The sequence below is a fragment of the Myotis daubentonii genome, chromosome 2 (assembly GCF_963259705.1).
Source record: "Myotis daubentonii chromosome 2, mMyoDau2.1, whole genome shotgun sequence".
Taxonomy (NCBI): Eukaryota; Metazoa; Chordata; class Mammalia; order Chiroptera; family Vespertilionidae; genus Myotis; species Myotis daubentonii.
The window spans coordinates 16,709,948-16,728,019 of NC_081841.1; the positions used below are offsets into that span (position 1 = coordinate 16,709,948).

At 40.4% G+C, this 18,072-nt stretch overlaps 1 protein-coding gene across 8 annotated transcripts in view; it reads left to right on the forward strand.

The window, feature by feature from the left end:
* Window positions 1-17,776, forward strand: part of BLTP3B (bridge-like lipid transfer protein family member 3B) — a 92,502-nt gene extending 74,726 nt beyond the window's left edge. For 6 of the 8 annotated variants that reach the window (XM_059681882.1, XM_059681885.1, XM_059681884.1 and 3 more), the window contains 4 exons: window positions 6,506-6,759; window positions 7,096-7,204; window positions 11,053-11,246; window positions 12,882-17,776. In XM_059681882.1, the coding sequence (XP_059537865.1) occupies window positions 6,506-6,759; window positions 7,096-7,204; window positions 11,053-11,246; window positions 12,882-13,001 (677 nt within the window). In that variant the 3' untranslated portion in view covers window positions 13,002-17,776. Of the gene's footprint in view, window positions 1-6,505; window positions 6,760-7,095; window positions 7,205-11,052; window positions 11,247-12,881 lie in introns of those variants that run through there. The other 2 variants (XM_059681886.1, XM_059681890.1) reach the window with 2 other exon arrangements.
* The last annotated feature ends 296 nt before the right edge of the window (window positions 17,777-18,072 follow it).

Below are 18,072 nucleotides of genomic sequence, written 5' to 3' on the forward strand. Positions count from 1 at the left end.
CCCAGGTACATGCCCTTGACCGGAATCGAACCTGGGACCTTTCAGTCCGCAGGCTGACGTTCTATCTACTGAGCCAAACCGGTTTCGGCAAGAAGAAATGATTTAATAGACTAGTTATACTAAGAATTTAAAATGACAATATTTAAGTTTTAAAATGTTTTAAAAAATCACAGCCCTGTGATGTTTTTCTTTGCCATATATACAGAATGCTGTATCTGATATATAACATGTTGAAATACATATAGTCCTACATGATATCAAATAAGTATGCTATCACTTCACATCATGGGGATTGCAGATAAATTTGCCATCCTATATAATAGAAGCCTAATATGCAAATTGACAGAATGGTGGAACGACCAGTTGCTGTGATGTGCACTGACCACCAGGGGGCAGACACTCAATGCATGAGCTGTCCCCAGCCCGCAGGCCCCAGGCCAGCCAAGGCAGGTGCCAGTGGGGCTCCCCGGTCACCCCACCAGCTGCCCCACAGAGAGAGGCGACTGGTGACAGCAGGCTGGCGCCACCCCTTGATCGCCCTGCCGGGGGCGGGGCCTGTGAGCAGGCAGCACCAGGCCAGCCAAGGCGGGTGCCAGCGGGGGCCCCCTGGTTGCCCCGCCGGTCACCCCACGGATCAGCCCTGATTGCTGGCCAGTCCTAGGGACCCTACACATGCATGAATTTTGTGCATCAGACCTCTAGTTTTCCTATAAACCATTATGGAAAAAATTGGCTCCTGGCTTTTTTCTGTGTGTACGCCTTGCAGTTTACAATGGATCTGCTAAAAAAAAATGTCAAGAATTTTATATTAGCAAGTGTAAAATTCCAATAACATGCAAAAAGAAGGAAACTAAGTATATCGTTGGAAAGGTTTTACAATGGACAAAAATTTTAAAAAGTTTGAACATAAAATTTCAGAACCTAGACCGTGTTCTATATACAACTCAACCACTTTTCTAATTGTACATTCATAGATTATTTCCAGTTGCACAATTATTTTCTTAACTTTTTTTATACTTCATTTAGTATCATACCTTATTACTTTTGTTCTTGTTGTTCTTCAATGAAGAAGTCCATTTGAAATGCCTTGTATGTATGGGTTATATAGTCAGTGCTATCTAATACCTTAATTTTTCTGAACTGTCTCGCTCAGCTGGTTGCTAGAAGGATAAACACACACACACACACACACACACACACACACACACCCCCCAAACAAACAAACAAACAAAAAAATCAAGGAGAGAGAAAGAGGAAAAGTATGGGGAAAGGGTTAAAAAAGATTTTAAAAAATTAGCTTTAGCATTTCAAACATTATTAACATATGAACAAAGATTGTATTTGTTTGCTTGTTTTTGTTTTTCTATAATGTGTGGATTTTGGATTCCTTTAATAGGAAGTCCTTACTGTAATAGCTTCATGGCATAAGTGGTAGTAGGGAGGAATGGTATTTGACTAATGAAGATAATTATTTCTAGCTCTCAGCTCCCTGGAGTATGTATCTGGTGTGTGTGTGTATGTGTAGACATAGATATGTAGATGTACAGATCATTAAAATATACTATGAAATCACATATACCAAGTTGTTTCTAATTGCTCTTATTTTTAAACTATAGGCCCGATGCATGAAATTCATGCATGGGTAGGGTCAGTAGGCCTGGCTGGCAATCAGGGCCGATCTGTGGGGCGACTGGCAGAGTGACCGGGGGGTGGCGCCAGCCTGCTTGCCAGCCAGCCCCGCACCTTGATTTCCCTGCTGCTGCTGCCACTCGCCTCCCTCTGAAGGACGACCGGCAGGGTGATCGGGAGACCCCAGTGGCACCCGCTTTGGCTGGCCTGGGGCGTGTGGGCTGGGGGCAGCTCCTGAGTTGAGTGGCTGCCCCCTGGTGGTCAGTGCACATAATAGCAACCAGTCATTCCACCCGTCGTTACGGTGTTCGGTCAATTTGCATATTAGGCTTTTATTATATAGAATAGACAAGTTAATTAACTTATTTTTTCTTGATATAGGAAATACTAACATATCTAAGTACATGTTCACACTCATGCTGAGGGAAAGTAAACATTTCATGAATTTAATTAGTGGGGTTTCTTATGTGGACCCATGGCACAGATAACTTTGGTTCCTCAACAATTGATACCTCTTTGCCTTTCCAGAACAATTAGTTTGTTTTTAACTCATGGGTGTTATGAATTGCGAAATGGATCGTGTTTTTCTTTTTGTTTCTGGAAAGCTCATTTTTGGTCTACCTTTGATACAGAAACTTAAATAATGTATTTTGAGTTATTAACTTTCCTACCTATTTTTTCCTTTTCCCTTCTGTTCTTATTTTTCTATTGCTTACTTTTTATCTGATTATGCCATGTGCATGTTTCCTCCTGTTCTTTTAAGAGTTGGGTAAAGTAAAATAAACACAGTAGTTACCAGAAGGGTCAATTCATTTCAGTGGTTCCACTAGAAACTTTTCTTTTTTCAGTTGGATATTCTTTTTAAAAAAAAAAATATTTTTATTAATTGTTTTACAGAGAGGAAGGGAGAGTGATAGAGAGTTAGAAACATCGATCAGCTGCCTCCTGCACACCCCGCACTGGGGATGTGCCTCAACCAAGGTACATGCCCCTGACTGGAATCAAACGAGGGACCCTCAGTCCACAGGCTGACGCTCTATCCACTGAGGGCAAGTTGGATATTCTTTATGTGCTTTATTGAAGTTTTAAAACTTGTTTTTGAAGTCAAGTATTTATATGCCTGTAAGCTATATTTATATGCCTGTAACCTAAAAATTTTTTGAACAAGGCCAAGGCTTAATAAATGTAAATATTTAATACCCAGTTTTAATGAGGAAGGTGCAAAGCCATTTCATTACTTCTTGAGAAATGTCTTTGTAGTCACTTACTTTAAATGCCATGACTGTTTTTTCATGACCATCGTCCATTATATTACAAACTAGGGGCCCGGTGCACGAAATTCGTGCACTGGGTGTGTGTGTGGGGAGTGTCCCTCAGCCCAGCCTGCCCCCTCTCACATACTGGGAGCCCTCAGGCGTTGACCCCCATCACCCTCCAATCGCAGGATCGGCCCCTTGCCCAGGCCTGACGCCTCTGGCCTAGGCGTCCCGCCCGGGCAGTGGGGACCTGCAGTGGCAGCAGGGGGCGCCGCGATTGCGCGGGCTCTGCCCCTGCCCCTGCAGGATGCCTCCGGCTGAGGCGTCCGGCCCAGGCAACGGGGACCTGCAGGTGCAGCGGCCCCGCGATCGTGGGCTTCGCTTTAGGCCCAGGCAAGGGGCCCCTAGCTCCTGGGACTGCCAGCTTCGACCGTGCCCAGCTCCCATCGCTGGCTCCACCCCTACTTCCTGCTATCACTGGCCAGGGCAGAAAAGGCGCCTGATTCTCCGATCATGGCTGGGGGGCAGGGCAAAGGCGGCCCCAGGGCCGCCTTTGCCCTGCCCCCCAGCTCTTAGCTCCTCCCTGGGTTTCTGATCACTGTCAGTGGCAGGGGGCTTCTTCCTGCTTTCCCTTTTGCCTCCCTGCATTGTGCCTACATATGCAAATTAACCGCCATCTTGTTGGCAGTTAACTGCCAATCTTAGTTGGCAGTTAATTTGCATATAGCCCTGATTAGCCAATGAAAAGGGTAGCATCGTACGCCAATTACCATTTTTCTCTTTTATTAGTGTTGATTTGTAGATAGGTACATATCAAGATACACTCTTAAGTATCTGAGGTATGCAGGATACCAGATTTATGTTTCAGATTATTACATTTGTTCCTCTTTTTTCCCCCCATAACTCCCCTCCTCCCAGTTCCCGCCCCACCCTCCGCCCTCACTCCCCACCCACTGTCCTCATCCATAGGTGCATGATTTTTGTCCAGTTTCTTCCCGCATCTCCCACACCCCTTTCCCCCCCAAGAATAGTCAGTCCATTCCCTTTCTATGTCCCTGATTCTATTATGATCACCAGATTATTAGTTCACTTGTTGATAGATGCATGTTTGTTGTTCATAATTTGTATCTTTACCTTTTCTTCTTCTTCCTTTTCTTAAAGGATACCTTTCAGCATTTCATATAATACTGGTTTGGTGGTGATGAACTCCTTTAGCTTTTCCTTATCTGTGAAGCTCTTTATCTGACCTTCAATTTTGAATGATAGCGTTGCTGGATAAAGTAATCTTGGTTGTAGGTTCTTGGTATTCATCACTTTGAATATTTCTTGCCATTCCCTTCTGGCCTGCAAAGTTTCTGTTGAGAAATCAGCTGACAGTCGTATGGGTATTCCCTTGTAGGTAACTGAGTTTCTTTCTCTTGCTGCTTTTAGGATTTTCTCTTTGTCTTTTGCTCTTGGCATTTTAATTATGATGTGTCTTGGTGTGGTCCTCTTTGGATTCCTTTTGTTTGGGGTTCTCTGCGCTTCCTGGACCTGTAAGTCTATTTCTTTCACCAGGTAGGGGAAGTTTTCTGTCATTACTTCTTCAAATAGGTTTTCAATATCTTGGTCTCTCTCATCCTCTGGCACCCCTATAATTCTGATGTTGGTACACATGAAGCTGTCCCAGAGGCTCCTTACACTATCTTCGTATTTTCGGATTCTTTTTTCATTTTGCTTTTCCAGTTGGGTGTTTTTTGCTTCTTCGTATTTCAAATCTTTGACTTGATTCTTGCGCTCCTCTGGTCTGCTGTTGGGAGTCTGTATTCTTTATTTCAGTCAGTGTATGCTTAATTTCTAGTTGGTTCTTTATCATAACATCGAGGGTCTCATTAGATTTCTTGTAGATCTCATTAAGTTTATCGGCAGCTTCTAGACAGTTCTTGAGAGACCTTAAAAGTGTGGTTCTGAACTCTATGTCTTCCATTGACAATTTTGTCCTGTTTCTTTGTCTCCGCATTTTTTTTTATGCTTTCTTGGTGCACCCCCTAGTGGTCTTTGTGCGCAGTCTTGTTGTAGTTAAGCCTTGATTGTTGTAGTTAATACTGGGGGCATTTGACCTCCAGGTCAACTGGCTGTGTCTGCAGTGGGAAAACTTCTGTCCTCTGGGGAGGTGCTAATCTAGCCTTTGCCTGAGGCTCTCCGGCAAATGGCTCTGTGCAGGGCTTGGGCGGGGCGGGTCGCACGGGATCAAACAGGGCGGGCTGAGCGAGCAGTTATGGCTGCTCTCAGTTCCGTCCCTAGGGGCTCTGCCTCACAGAGTCCCAGCAACCGCTGCAAACCTCGGAGAGAAAGCTGCCTAGTTCCGACCGAAGCCAGACAGTCCCGCTTCTCCCGTTTGAGTCTGGGTCCCTAGAGACTCGCCCGGATCTGGAGCTCAGAGTCTGAAACTCCCTCCCGATTGAAAACAACAACCGCGCCCTCCGCCTCCAGCCCGCTCTGCGCGCTCACTCCGCACCTGAGTATTTCACGTCAGCACTGCGCCTCCTCTGAGTCTGGGTATGATATTCTCTTTCCTCCTAGTTGTAGAATTTCCACTCAGCCAGCCTTCCTGTGGTTCTGGATGATGTCCGTTCGTCTTTTAGGTGTACCCTTGAATTGGTTGTTTGAGGCAGCAATCTCCGGCGCTAACCTATGCCGCCATCTTGGTTCTTCTCTTATGTTTCTTTTCTTTTTTATGAAATCTTTATTGTTGAAAGTATTATATATGTCTATATGATATCAGATTTATATCATGGTATGTTGTTTGATGTTACCAAAAAGTAGAAAATAGAGACAAATGAACATTATTTCAGTATAAAATTATCTATAAAATAGGATGTGAGGGTTATATATGGTATCTATATATATAAAAGGCTAAAGGACCGACTGTCCGACCGTCCAACCTACCAACTGGCTGGTACATAAGACGCACACTAGCAATTTAAAAATAAATGTTGAGGGGGTTTGGGGGATAATGGGGGGATAAGGACACATATGTAATACTTTAATCAATCAAGAAAAAAATAAGAAGAAGAAGAAAAAAAGAAACACTTTCCTATTCTGGAGACATAAAGACATTTTCTTCTAAAATAACTAACTAACTAAATAAATTAATGTTGACTTGCACATGCATGATACATATAAAGCTCTAGCTGGCGTCATTTGCACACATGTGTTTCAATCTGTCATTGTTGATTGTGAATTTGGTTGTTTTTGTGGACATTCAACATGAACCACATCACGATTTATTCATCAACTGACCGGCGTCGATACATATGAAGCTCACGCTGGCGCCAATCACATGTGTGTTTTAATTTTATAATACTATATTATATATACTATTTTGATGTGTAACTTTTTGCAGTAACGTAATTACCGCACGAATCTTCTAATTAATTTCCTTTCAATGTGCACGAATCTGTGCACTGGACCACTAGTGTTGTATAAGTACTGTAACTATCACTTAAATTAAGGGTGAATATTAAACCTTATTACTGCTTTCCCATTGCATAAAATGATTGTAACCTCTAATGACATATGAGAGTGACATTTTTGAGTAGTACTTCAAGTTACAATTTTTACATGTTCTTTTTCCGTAGGTTCTGATCATAAAGCTGTTATTCATTCCAAATCCTCTCCTGAGATTACTCTGAGATTTGAAAGTGGGCCTGGTGCTATAATGCACTCTTTGCTTGCAGAAAAAAATGGATTTCTGCAATGCCATATAGAAAACTTTAGCACTGAGTTTCTTACATCTTCTCTTACGAATATTCAACATTTTTTGGAAGATGATACTGTTGCAACAGTGATGCCAATGAAGATACAAGTTTCTAATACAAAAATAAATTTAAAAGTATGTCAATAAATATTTTCACATTTTCATGTTATACATGTTAACTTTGCCTACCTGAACTTCGGATTCATGCCTGAGAATATGCCTTCCCTGTAATATATACTTTACCAGCATTGAAATGAATATGTTGGTGTTTTTAGTGAATGATGTGGAGATCCTTCATAGAAATTAGAAAATATAAAAATATAATAGGCAGTTTTCTCTGTATTAACTAAAAGATACATTTCTAACTCATTAAAAATATTGACTGAAGTAATATGTCTTAAGAAAATGATAATCTTGATTTTATCATTTACTTTAATAACAACATGCTGATACTATTTTTCTTTCCTATAGGATGACAGTCCTCGTAGTGGTACAATATCCCTTGAACCAGCTCCTGTAGCCATTCATATTGATCATCTTGTGGTAGAGAGAAATGACGATGGCTCTTTTCATATCAGAGGTATATATTAAAAACAATTTAAGTGAATACCTACTGAAATTTGGAATTAAATTATTTACATGCTGATTGTTTCTTTTCACCCCTACTACCATTATATGTGTGCACATATGTAGAAGTAGATGATTGAGAGACACTTTCCATACATTGTAATAAAATATTACCTATGTGTAGATCTCTACTTCAGAAATAACTCATCTACAGTTGATTTAGTACCTATCCTACAAATGTGTTTTGAATGAAGGAAGAGAGTTTTTATGGTCCTACATCTTTCTTAATCTTACTTGGGTCTCTTATTTGATCTCTTTCCTAGCTTTATTTCCCATTATTTTTGTACATTTGCTCGACCGTCCTGTTATACTCCCTGTATAGGAATTTGTCTTCCACTTCCCACCTCTATAATCTTATTGCTTGTTATTCCTCAGTAGAACTGTTAATTTTCTTCCCAGGTTATCTGTAGCTTCCCTTTTTACTTATGGTATATTGCCATGTGTTTAGTTCTGCTTTAATGTCTATATTCATTCTAGAAGATTTTTAAGGTCTCTAATGTAAGGATTATATCTTATAAGGTAGTGTGGAGTAGTAGAAAGAGCTTGAGTCCATAGACTTAGGTGTTCTATTCCTCAATTGTTAGTAGCTACTTCAGAGTGAAATATGAGGGACTGATATGTGCATACATTCATTGCCTACCAAAATCTCATCAAATGACATAAAATATGTTAAAAGAAGAATAAAGTTATAACGATACTGCAAAAGAACTATAAGTACCATTAGTGGGTCAGAAATTCTTTTTATTTTATTTTATTTATATTTTATTGATTTTAGAAAGGGGAAGGGAGAGCCTTTTATTTCTTTTTCTTTCCTAATTGTCTTACCTAAAACCTTTAGGACATCCTATATAATAAAGATGTAATATGCAAATGGTCGTTATGCTATGAAGCATAATGACCGACTGCGTCATGACCAGATCAGCAGGAGGGTGGGGCAGCGAGCTACAAGCGGGAGGTGGAGAGCTACAGGAGTGGGCAGGGCAGCAAGCAAGTGGGAGGTGAGAGCTAAGGAGCGGGCAGGGCAGCAAGCAAGCAGGAGGTGGAGAGCTACAGGAGGGGGCAGGGCAGCAAGCTATTAGTGGGGGCTAGGGGAGCTGGTAGAGAGCTGTACAGGAGGGCGCAGTGAACTACTGGCACACAGATTCGTGCACAGGGCTACTAGTTGTTAAATGAAAGTGGTGAGAGCAAACGTTTTATTTCTGATCTTAGGAGAATAGCATTTAGTCTTATACCATTAAGTAGAGGGATATTGGCTGTGGGTTTTTTGTAGCTAGCCTTTATCAGGTTGAGAAATTCTATTCCTAGTTCTGAGTGTTTTTATCATGAGAAAGCGTTAGATTTTATCAGTTGTTTTTCCTGCATTTATTGAGATAATCATGTGACTTATTTTATTCTATTAATGTGATGTGTTATGCTAATTGCTTTTTGATAGTAAGTCAAACTTGCATTCCTGAGATAAATCCCACTTGGCCATGGTGTACAATTATTTTTATACTAGGGGCCCGGTGCACGAAATTCGTGCACTGGGTGTGTGTGTGGGGGGAGTGTCCCTCAGCCCAGCCTGCCCCCTCTCACATACTGGGAGCCCTCAGGCATTGACCCCCATCACCCTCCAATCGCAGGATCAGCCCCTTGCCCAGGCCTGACGCCTCCGCCAGAGGTGTCAGGCTTGGACAGGGGACCCCCATCTCCCCCCGATCACTGGCTCTGGCCCCCGCCCAGGCCTGAGGCCTCTGGCCCAGGAATCATGCCTGGGCAGGGGACCCTCATCTCCCTCTGATCGCTTGCTCCACCCCCCGCCCAAGCCTGATGCCTCTGACCCAGGCTTCAGGCCTGGGCAAGGGGACCATCATATCCCCCCAATCCCCGGCTCCGCCCCCTACCCAGGCCTGATGCCTCTGGCCCAGGCCTGATGCCTCGGCCAGAGGAGTTGACCCTCATCACCGTCCGATCACCAATCACCGGATCGGCCCCTTGACCAGGCCTGAGGCCTCCAGCAGAGGTGTCAGGCCTGGGCAGAGGACCCCCAGCTCCCGCGGTTGCAGGCTCTGCCCGTGCCCAGGCCTAACGCCTCTGGCCGAGGCATTAAGCCTGGGCAGGGGACTCCCAGCTCCCCGCGATCTCCCGCTCTGCCCCTGCTCAGGCCTAACGCCTCTGGCCAAGGCCTTAGGCCTGGGCAGGGGACCCCCAGCTCCCCACGGTTGCAGGCTCCGCCCCTGCCCAGGCCTAACGCCTCTGGCCTAGGCGTCCGGCCTGGGCAGCAGGGACCCACAGTGGCAGCGGGGGGTGCCGCGATTGCGCGGGCTCCGCCCCTGCCCCTGCAGGACGCCTCTGGCTGAGGCATCCGGCCCGGGCAGCGGGGACCTGCAGCTGCAGCGGCCCCGCGATCGTGGGCTCCGCTTTAGGCCCAGGCAAGGGACCCCTAGCTCCCGGGACTGCCAGTTTCGACCGTGCCCAGCTCCCATCACTGGCTCCACCCCTACTTCCTGCTATCACTGGCCAGGGCAGCAAAGGCGCCTGATTCTCCGATCATGGCTGGGGGGCAGGGCAAAGGCGGCCCCAGGGCCGCCTTTGCCCTGCCCCCCAGCTCTTAGCTCCCCCCTGGGTTTCCGATCACTGTCAGTGGCAGGGGGCTTCTTCCTGCTTTCTCTTTCACCTCCCTGCATTGTGCCTACATATGCAAATTAGCCGCCATCTTTGTTGGCAGTTAACTGCCATCTTAGTTGGCAGTTAATTTGCATATAGCCCTGATTAGCCAATGAAAAGGGTAGCATCGTACGCCAATTACCATTTTTCTCTTTTATTAGTGTAGACTAGTGGCCTGGTGCACGAATTTGTGCACAGGTGGGGTCCGGCCAGCCGCCCCAATGGGGGCTGATTGGGCTGGGCTGGAGAGGGTAGACGGGCCGCAGGCAGTTGGCCAGCCGGCTCTGCCCCTGATGGGGGTGGAGGGCCGATTGGGGGCAGGGCTGGCCGGATGAGGGGCCGGCCACGGGCTGGGGGAGGCGAAGGAGAGGGTGCCAGGCTGGCTTGGGGGAAGGGCCCCGATCGGATTGGTTGGCCGCTGCAGTGCGAGTCATAGCAACTGGTCATTCCATCGTTCTGGTTGCTTGGCTTTTATATATATGAATTTGCTAATATTTTGTGGAGGATTTTTGTGTTTATATTTATGAACATTTTGATTTTAGTTTTGTCTGATTTTACAATCAGTAATATTGGCTTCATAGCATGACCTGAGAAATGTTTCTCCTCTTCTATTTTTTGGTAGAGTTTGTAAAGATTTGGTATTCATTCTTCTTTAAATGTTTGATGGACTTCACTTGAAAGCTTTTCTTTATGGATAGCTTTTTTTTTTTTTTTTTTTTTAATCACTGATCCAATCTCTTTAACTGTTACATGTCTATACACATTGTCTAGTTCTTCTGTAGTCTATTTTGGTTGTTTGTCTTCCAAGGAATTTTTCTATTTCATCTAAGTTATCTTTATTGGAATACAGTTGTTATAGTATTCCTTTATAATAATTTTTATTTCATTAAGGCTGGTAGTAATGTCCCATGTTTTATTTCTAATTCTAATAATTTCTTTTCTCTTTTTTTGGTCAATCTAACTAAAGTTTTGTCAATTTTGTTCATCTTTACAATGAATGAGCTTTTGGTTTATTGACTTTATTGTTTTTTCTATTTCATAATAAAGTCTTCATACTAATAGATATATATTCATTTTAAAATTTGTCTTTCACATTAAAAATTCAGATTTATCATGTATTTGAAAATGTTTTACCTGAGCATTTTACTTGTTCAGATTCTCAGATGCTTAACACTGGGAATGATTTGAAAGAAAACGTCACAAGTGAATCAGTGCAGCTTTCCAGTGGAAAGTATGATCTGAAGGAACAGCACAGTGTCACTCAAGCCACTCAGACAAGTCCAGAGACACCTTGGCCTTCTCAGTCAGTTCACTCTCCCGAGCGCTCCTTTAACTTCACTCGGGAACAGGTAATGGGGAAAACTAATCCATTCTCATTCAGTGTCAGTAATTAAAATAAATGTTAGATCCTAAATAATTAAGAAGTTATTTACTTATCTAAGTAATGTTTACTGAGTACCTGTCATGAACCCCCACATAGTGAGGGTTACGCTGTTGAGCAAGATAGGGACAGGCCCAGCCTTCAGAGGGGTTGTAGTCTCATGGGGAGATAGAGGAGTAAATGTGGAAAGAGTTCTCGTTTCTGGAATCCAGGAACACTTCCTAGACGACATATTCATTTTGATGTCTTATTTTTAAGTTGCAAAAGTGTTATAATATTTCATAAAGATATTTAAAACAACTTAAATATATTCTAACCTCCTACAGTGCTATTAATACTACTTTATTTTCTTCCTAGGTTCTTTTCCATAATTTTCCTAAACAGTTGTTATTCTAGTGTATATATTGTATTTTTTTTACTTAACATTGTTTAACAATTATTTTTGGATATTGCTACTTATTCTTCATATTTATTTTAATGACAGAGTAATATGGATGCAGATGTACTGTCATTTCTAAACCTTCCTCTTAATATTTGTTAACATTTGAGTTGCTTCTTATTTTTTGCCACTATAAATAAAATGTCCAGTAGAAGTTTAATTTTCTATGATAGAACCACAGAATGAGCTATTTCATCTGTTCAACAGGATTTGTTGGGTGTCAGCTCTGAGCTAGGATATAGAATTAGACAGTATACTACTCTTCTCTACTGAAAAACTCAAAGACTGTGGGAAAGACAGGGGTGTGCGAATTTTGGTTACCATGTACTGTGTAATGCTATGCTAGCAATTGAGGACAGACAGTCAAGTACCCAGCTTGGTTTATAAGACAGGAATTCTTAAGCTGTACCAAAGAAATCTGAGAACTTTTTGAAATTAAATGCATATATTTTCACGTATTAGTAAATGCGTTTTTCTGGGGAGAAAGTACTTAGTTTTATCAAATCTTCATAAGTAGGGGTTAAGACACAGTCCTAAGAAGATAAAATACCTGAACGGAGTCTTAATGAGGAGGGGAGACCTACTAGCCATCTAGATAAAAATATCTAATAAGATATTCAGAATGTGGGTCTGAAGCTCGAGAGTGATTGATAGTGGATCAGGCCACAGGAGTACATGAGATGACCTAATAGAATGACTCAGTGATAAAGGAAGATGACCAATTATGGAAGCTAACAGAACATTAAAATTTAAGGGTTCCTACATAGTGGAGGAGAGGATAAAAAGTCCATATGTGGGAGGGATAAACATGAAAGAGCTGTGGCAGAAAGGCAGAGAGGAGAGACACGTAGGAAGGAGAAGAGAGGTCCGCAGTGTCTAAAGCCACAGAGGTCCAGGGAAATTAAAGTTAGACTAATTCACTGCTAGATTTCAAAAGTAGGCTTTAATTAGTGTTTTGAATTGCTGGGTCAGTACTTATGAACATTTTTAAGGGCTTGATATGTATTTCCAAATAGCTTCTCAAAGCAGTTTTCAGCATAAGTGTACCTTTGCCAGCATTGGTTATTTTTCTGTTCCAAGTGTCACACCTTTAGCTGATATATAAATTGTCTATATTTTCTGAAAATGATTAAATTCTCTGATTTTTCAAATTTATCATTTCAGCTCATGGAAGAGAATGAATCTCTTAAGCAGGAATTGGCTAAAGCTAAAATGGCTCTTGCAGAGGCTCACCTGGAGAAAGATGCTCTTCTTCATCATATAAAGAAGATGACAGTTGAATAGCAGGAGTGACAGTCAAAACCCAAATTATAGCTCTGCAGTCGGGAGGTTATATTTATAATGTGATGTTACCAACGAGTGGGAGAATTTCCTTTTAATGAAATGACAATAAAATTAAATGGTATGTGATGAAGTAGTGACTAGTCCAAAGCCAGTTTAGGAAATATTAGGTATGGGCATTACAATCTTTGGTTGTTTTGTGTTTGTTAACCCTCTTTTAAACTGGTCTGATATAGGGAAGTCAACACATACTGTAAAGTAATTTCATGCCTAATGAAGATGTCATTTCTTAATTTTGATATCACACTATAGGCATTTTTTTAAAAAGAAAAATGAAAACCTATTGTGTTCCTCAGATTATTGAATTTATCACTCTCTGTTAATGATTACTATGATTTACAAAGATTCAAATGCTTTTAGGGCTAATGTAAAATAAAAGGCTTACATTTTAAATGTTTTAAAATAATGTACTTAAATCTATAAGTATTTAATTACTGTAAAAAGTCCAATCAGACAATAAATTATATAATTTTGGGTTTGAAAATTCTGGCAAATCACCCTACTGAACTTATAAAGTAACTTGGAAATGTGAAAAAGAAATCTTTTTAAATGATGGGTAAACTGTATAAATTGAGACTATAATTTGCAACAAAAAATGGTACAAGTGTAAAAAAAAAATCACAAACTGTAAAAAAGCAAAACATTAGAGCAGCGGTTCTCAATCTGTGGGTCGCGACCCCTTTGTCGGTCGAACGACCCTTTTACAGGGGTCACCTAAGACCATCCTGCATATCAGATATTTACATTACGATTCATAACAGTAGCAACATTATGGTTATGAAGTAGCAATGAAAATAATTTTATGGTTGGGTCACAACATGAGGAACTGTATTTAAAGGGCCAGAAGGTTGAGAACCACTGCATTAGAGTATATGGCCAACTGATTTAAAAAGCATTATTTGTACATTCTTTGAAACATTTCTTGTTAGAAGTAAAAGAGTAACCAGCTAAATTTGGCAGCATTTGTAACTACGAATTTTAATTAATACGATTTATATTATTTCTTTACCTTTATCTTTTCTCTATTTAAGAGTAAAATTTTCAGAGTATTTTCTTTATACATACAAGAAAAATTTCATACCATTCTTATAGTATCAGATTAGGTGGATGTTTGCACATATCCAGTTTATATAGCTAGTTTTGATTAAAGTTCTTTATGATATATATACTGTCTTCTATAATAAGAATGACTGGTAAATTTTGAATTCTATTTTCTAGGAATTGTTGAGGTTGAAACCAACATGAGAGAGAATCTCTTTCATGCATTATGAAATAAAAGTTCCTAGTGTTTAAGCAAGAGAGGTTTTTGAAGACTTAAAGTATATTTGTGATATAATTAAACAGACAGACTTAAATAGATAGTCTATTTTAAAATTTGCATTCTTAAATATAAGTATATCCAAGATAGAACATGAAACAGCTGGACTACTTGTTCTGTAAGGTACTTGACAATTTTAAACCACGTTACGACACTTTATGGTGCTTTGCTTGTTGGCAGGAGTATAGCCATCCCTATGTCTGAGCACTTGGAGGAAAATACAGGCTTCATTTAGTTAAGTGTTGGAGTGACTTGGATTTTATTTAAAACAGTACTGGTCTTTTCTTCTGTAACATCCATTTTCATTGACATGACTTTAATACAGGCCTTGTTTTGGGAGCTGATGCTACAGCAAAGAACAGATTTAAATTGTGAATATTTTACCTCAAAGTATTTAAAAATTATGTTAAACTGTGTTAATCTAAAACTATGTAATAGTCTTAGATTAAAAACAAAGGTCTAATTCAATATTTAATATTATAGCTAATATCCTTTGTAGAGTACTTTTGATTTATAAGTATATATTCAACGAATGCAGTCTCATATAGAAAAACGGATTTGATGGGACATTAACTTCTTCAGAGCCGACAGTGTTTCTCAGGATTGACCGATTTGCTCTATAGAAATTTTAAATTTGTGGCATATTACAGTTGTTTAGTGTTATGGAAGCCAAATGTCTGTCTTATTCCTTTTTATTGGCCATCTTAAGAAAGCCATACAAACAGTAGATATGATAATTAATGTGGATCTGAGCATTCTACTTGCAATGTTGGATTTTTTAAAAATTTATAGTGAGTACTGTTTTTATAGAGATTTAAAATTCACTATCTCATGTAATTTCCACAAGAAAACCTGAGTATTATTTACATTTTAGAAGTTAAATAAAAACACTAAGGCTCAGAAGGGACAAGTGACTTTACTGAAATCATAGTTAATAACTTGCTCTTTTGACTTAAATCCCAGTTATATGCTTTTATTTTACTTTGGTCATTAATTCGCAGATTTTGCCAGGGGTGGGGAGAATCACTGTCTTTTATCTGTTTTTCTTTTAAAGATAAATATAATACTTTTAATTATGTGTGTGTGTGTGTGTGTGAGAGAGAGAGAGAGAGAGAGAGAGAGATGTATTATGCAAACTATGTATAAGATAGTGGGAGGATTTTTGATTGATTAAGTGAATCCCATCCTTTTTGGTGGTTGAAAAGTAAACCACATATTAGAAATAAAGTTGCCATATCTTGAAAAAATTTTTTTCTAAATCTCTGTAAGACTACTGATCAGGGGAATGAAATTGTAATCATGTTTGTTTGTTTGTTAATATTGATTTTTTACAGAGAGGAAGGGAGAGGGATAGAGAGTTAGAAATATTGATGAGAGAGAAACATCGATCAGCTGCCTCCTGCACAACCCCTACTGGGGATGTGCCCGCAACCAAGGTACATGTCCTTGACTGGAATCGAACCTGGGACCCTTCAGTCTGCAGGCTGATGCTCTATCCACTGAGCCAAACCGGTCAGGGCGATGTAATCATGTTTTGCATTTTAATTTTGTGTATGTCAAAAAACATTTTCTTGGTGTCTTGTATTTTTTTCCCTTTTCTCATATTTTATCCTAGAATTTCAGAAGACCATCTTGTGACACTATAAAGCATCATTACCATTATTATTAACCCTCATTGGAGAACATGCTTATTGATTTTAGAGAGCGGGGAAGAGAGAGAGACCTCGATGTGAGAGAGAAATATAGACGGTTGCCTCATGTTTGTGCCCTGTTTGGGGATTGAACTTGCAACCTAGGTATGTGTCTCTGACTGTGAATCGAACCCACAACCTTTAGGTGCACTGGATGATGCTCCAACTAACTGAGCCACACCGACCAGGGCTGAAGCATTATTTTTTTATTTTTTAAATAAGAGGCATGTTTGTTTTTTTTTAAGTGAAACAGGCTTAAGATAGAAATTTTATTTTAATTTTAATATATTTTATTGATTTTTTTACAGAGAAGAAGGGAGAGCGATAGAGAGTTAGAAACATCAATGAGAGAGAAACATCGATCAGCTGCCTCCTGCACACTCCCTACTGGGGATGTGCCCGCAACCAAGGTACATGCCCTTGACCGGAATTGAACCTGGGACCCTTCAGTCCGCAGGCTCTATCCACTGAGTCAAACTGGTTAGGGCCTGAAGCATTATTTTTTATTTAAGGCATGTTAGTATGGCAGTGTATGATTGCAGGCAAATATTTATGGTTTTTTATTGTAGTTATTATTATTCGATACTTGCCAATACAGGAGTTATAATTTCCTCTTTAACAAGTTTTTATTAACCTCCAGTTTATTTAAAGCATCATCCTATTTCAGTAAATGGCAACACCATCACCCTGGTTCCCAAACTAGTAACCTAGAATTCATCTTAGACACTGTCTTCTCTCTAATTCATTCATATTATCTCTCTCTCTCCCCCCCCTCTCCCCCCTCCTTCTCTTTCCCCCCCTCCTTCCCTCCCTCCCTGTCAATTTATTGCCTGTCAATTTACCATGCAAACATCTCTCAAACTTGTCCACTTATCTTCGCTTCTCACCACCTTTTAAATCTAAGCTACCATCAGCATGTTTGGCCTGCATTACTTGAATTGCCTCCTAACTGGTCTTCTTACAGCTGCTCTGAACCTACTACGATTCATTCTGTATATCCAGGCAGAGTTCTCGTTTTGAAATCACACAGGATATAAGGCAGCCTACTCATTCTTACCCACAGCTTAAGCCACTTTAATGACTTTTAATTGCTCTTAAGATGAAAACAAAAATATGTTGTGACCTATGAGGTCACGTATATTAGGTCTATCATTTACTTTATAGAATAACTCTGAGCATTAGAAGAGGTAATGTCTCATAAAATTAAAACAGTGGCTGACACATCACCTTAAAAAGCACTCAGTAGAAGCTAGTTATTGTTACTACTGCTTAGTTAGCCTCATTGTGTACTATGTTTCAGTTACTTTGTGTTCTACTTAAGTATCTGGAATAAGTGAGAATAGAGTACTTCTTCCACATTGGAAACTTTGCTCATGCTATTCCTTTGGCTTGAAATACCTTTCCCTACTCATGTAACTCCTATTTCATATCTTTCATATCTCAGCTCATTCCCTAATTTCTATCACAAAGCAAAACTGCTGGGACACATTGTCACATGAACACAGACCTCCAGTTAGCATTGAACACCTTTGTAATTTTATATGTATTTGATTAATGTAGATCATCTAGAAGATTGTAAACTCAGTGAGGACGGGAATTATGTTTTTGTTGTTGTCATTGTTGAACTTTGTATTCCTTATGCCTCATACAGTGCCTGGCACATAGTAGGTGCTCAATAAGTTTGTTGAATAAAATGGATGAGGTATCAAGGATGTTTTCAGGTATTGAGTTCTTCCTCTCAGTTGGACTGAGGGGAGATGGAACGTAGGCAGAAAAGTATGTGGTGGTTATTAAAAGGAACAGTCTCCTTGAGTCCTTGGGGGAAAAGGTGGGGGATGGAGAAATTTGCCATATTGTGTTCTTCAGAATTTTGAATAGCTGAGCTTCTAGTTAATTTATCGCAAGCCATCACAAAGTGAAATTAGCATATCACTTGATAATACTACTACAGTGCCAGAATGTCATCTGGCTTTGATTGTGGCATATGGTGTTGTGGCTGTCAAAA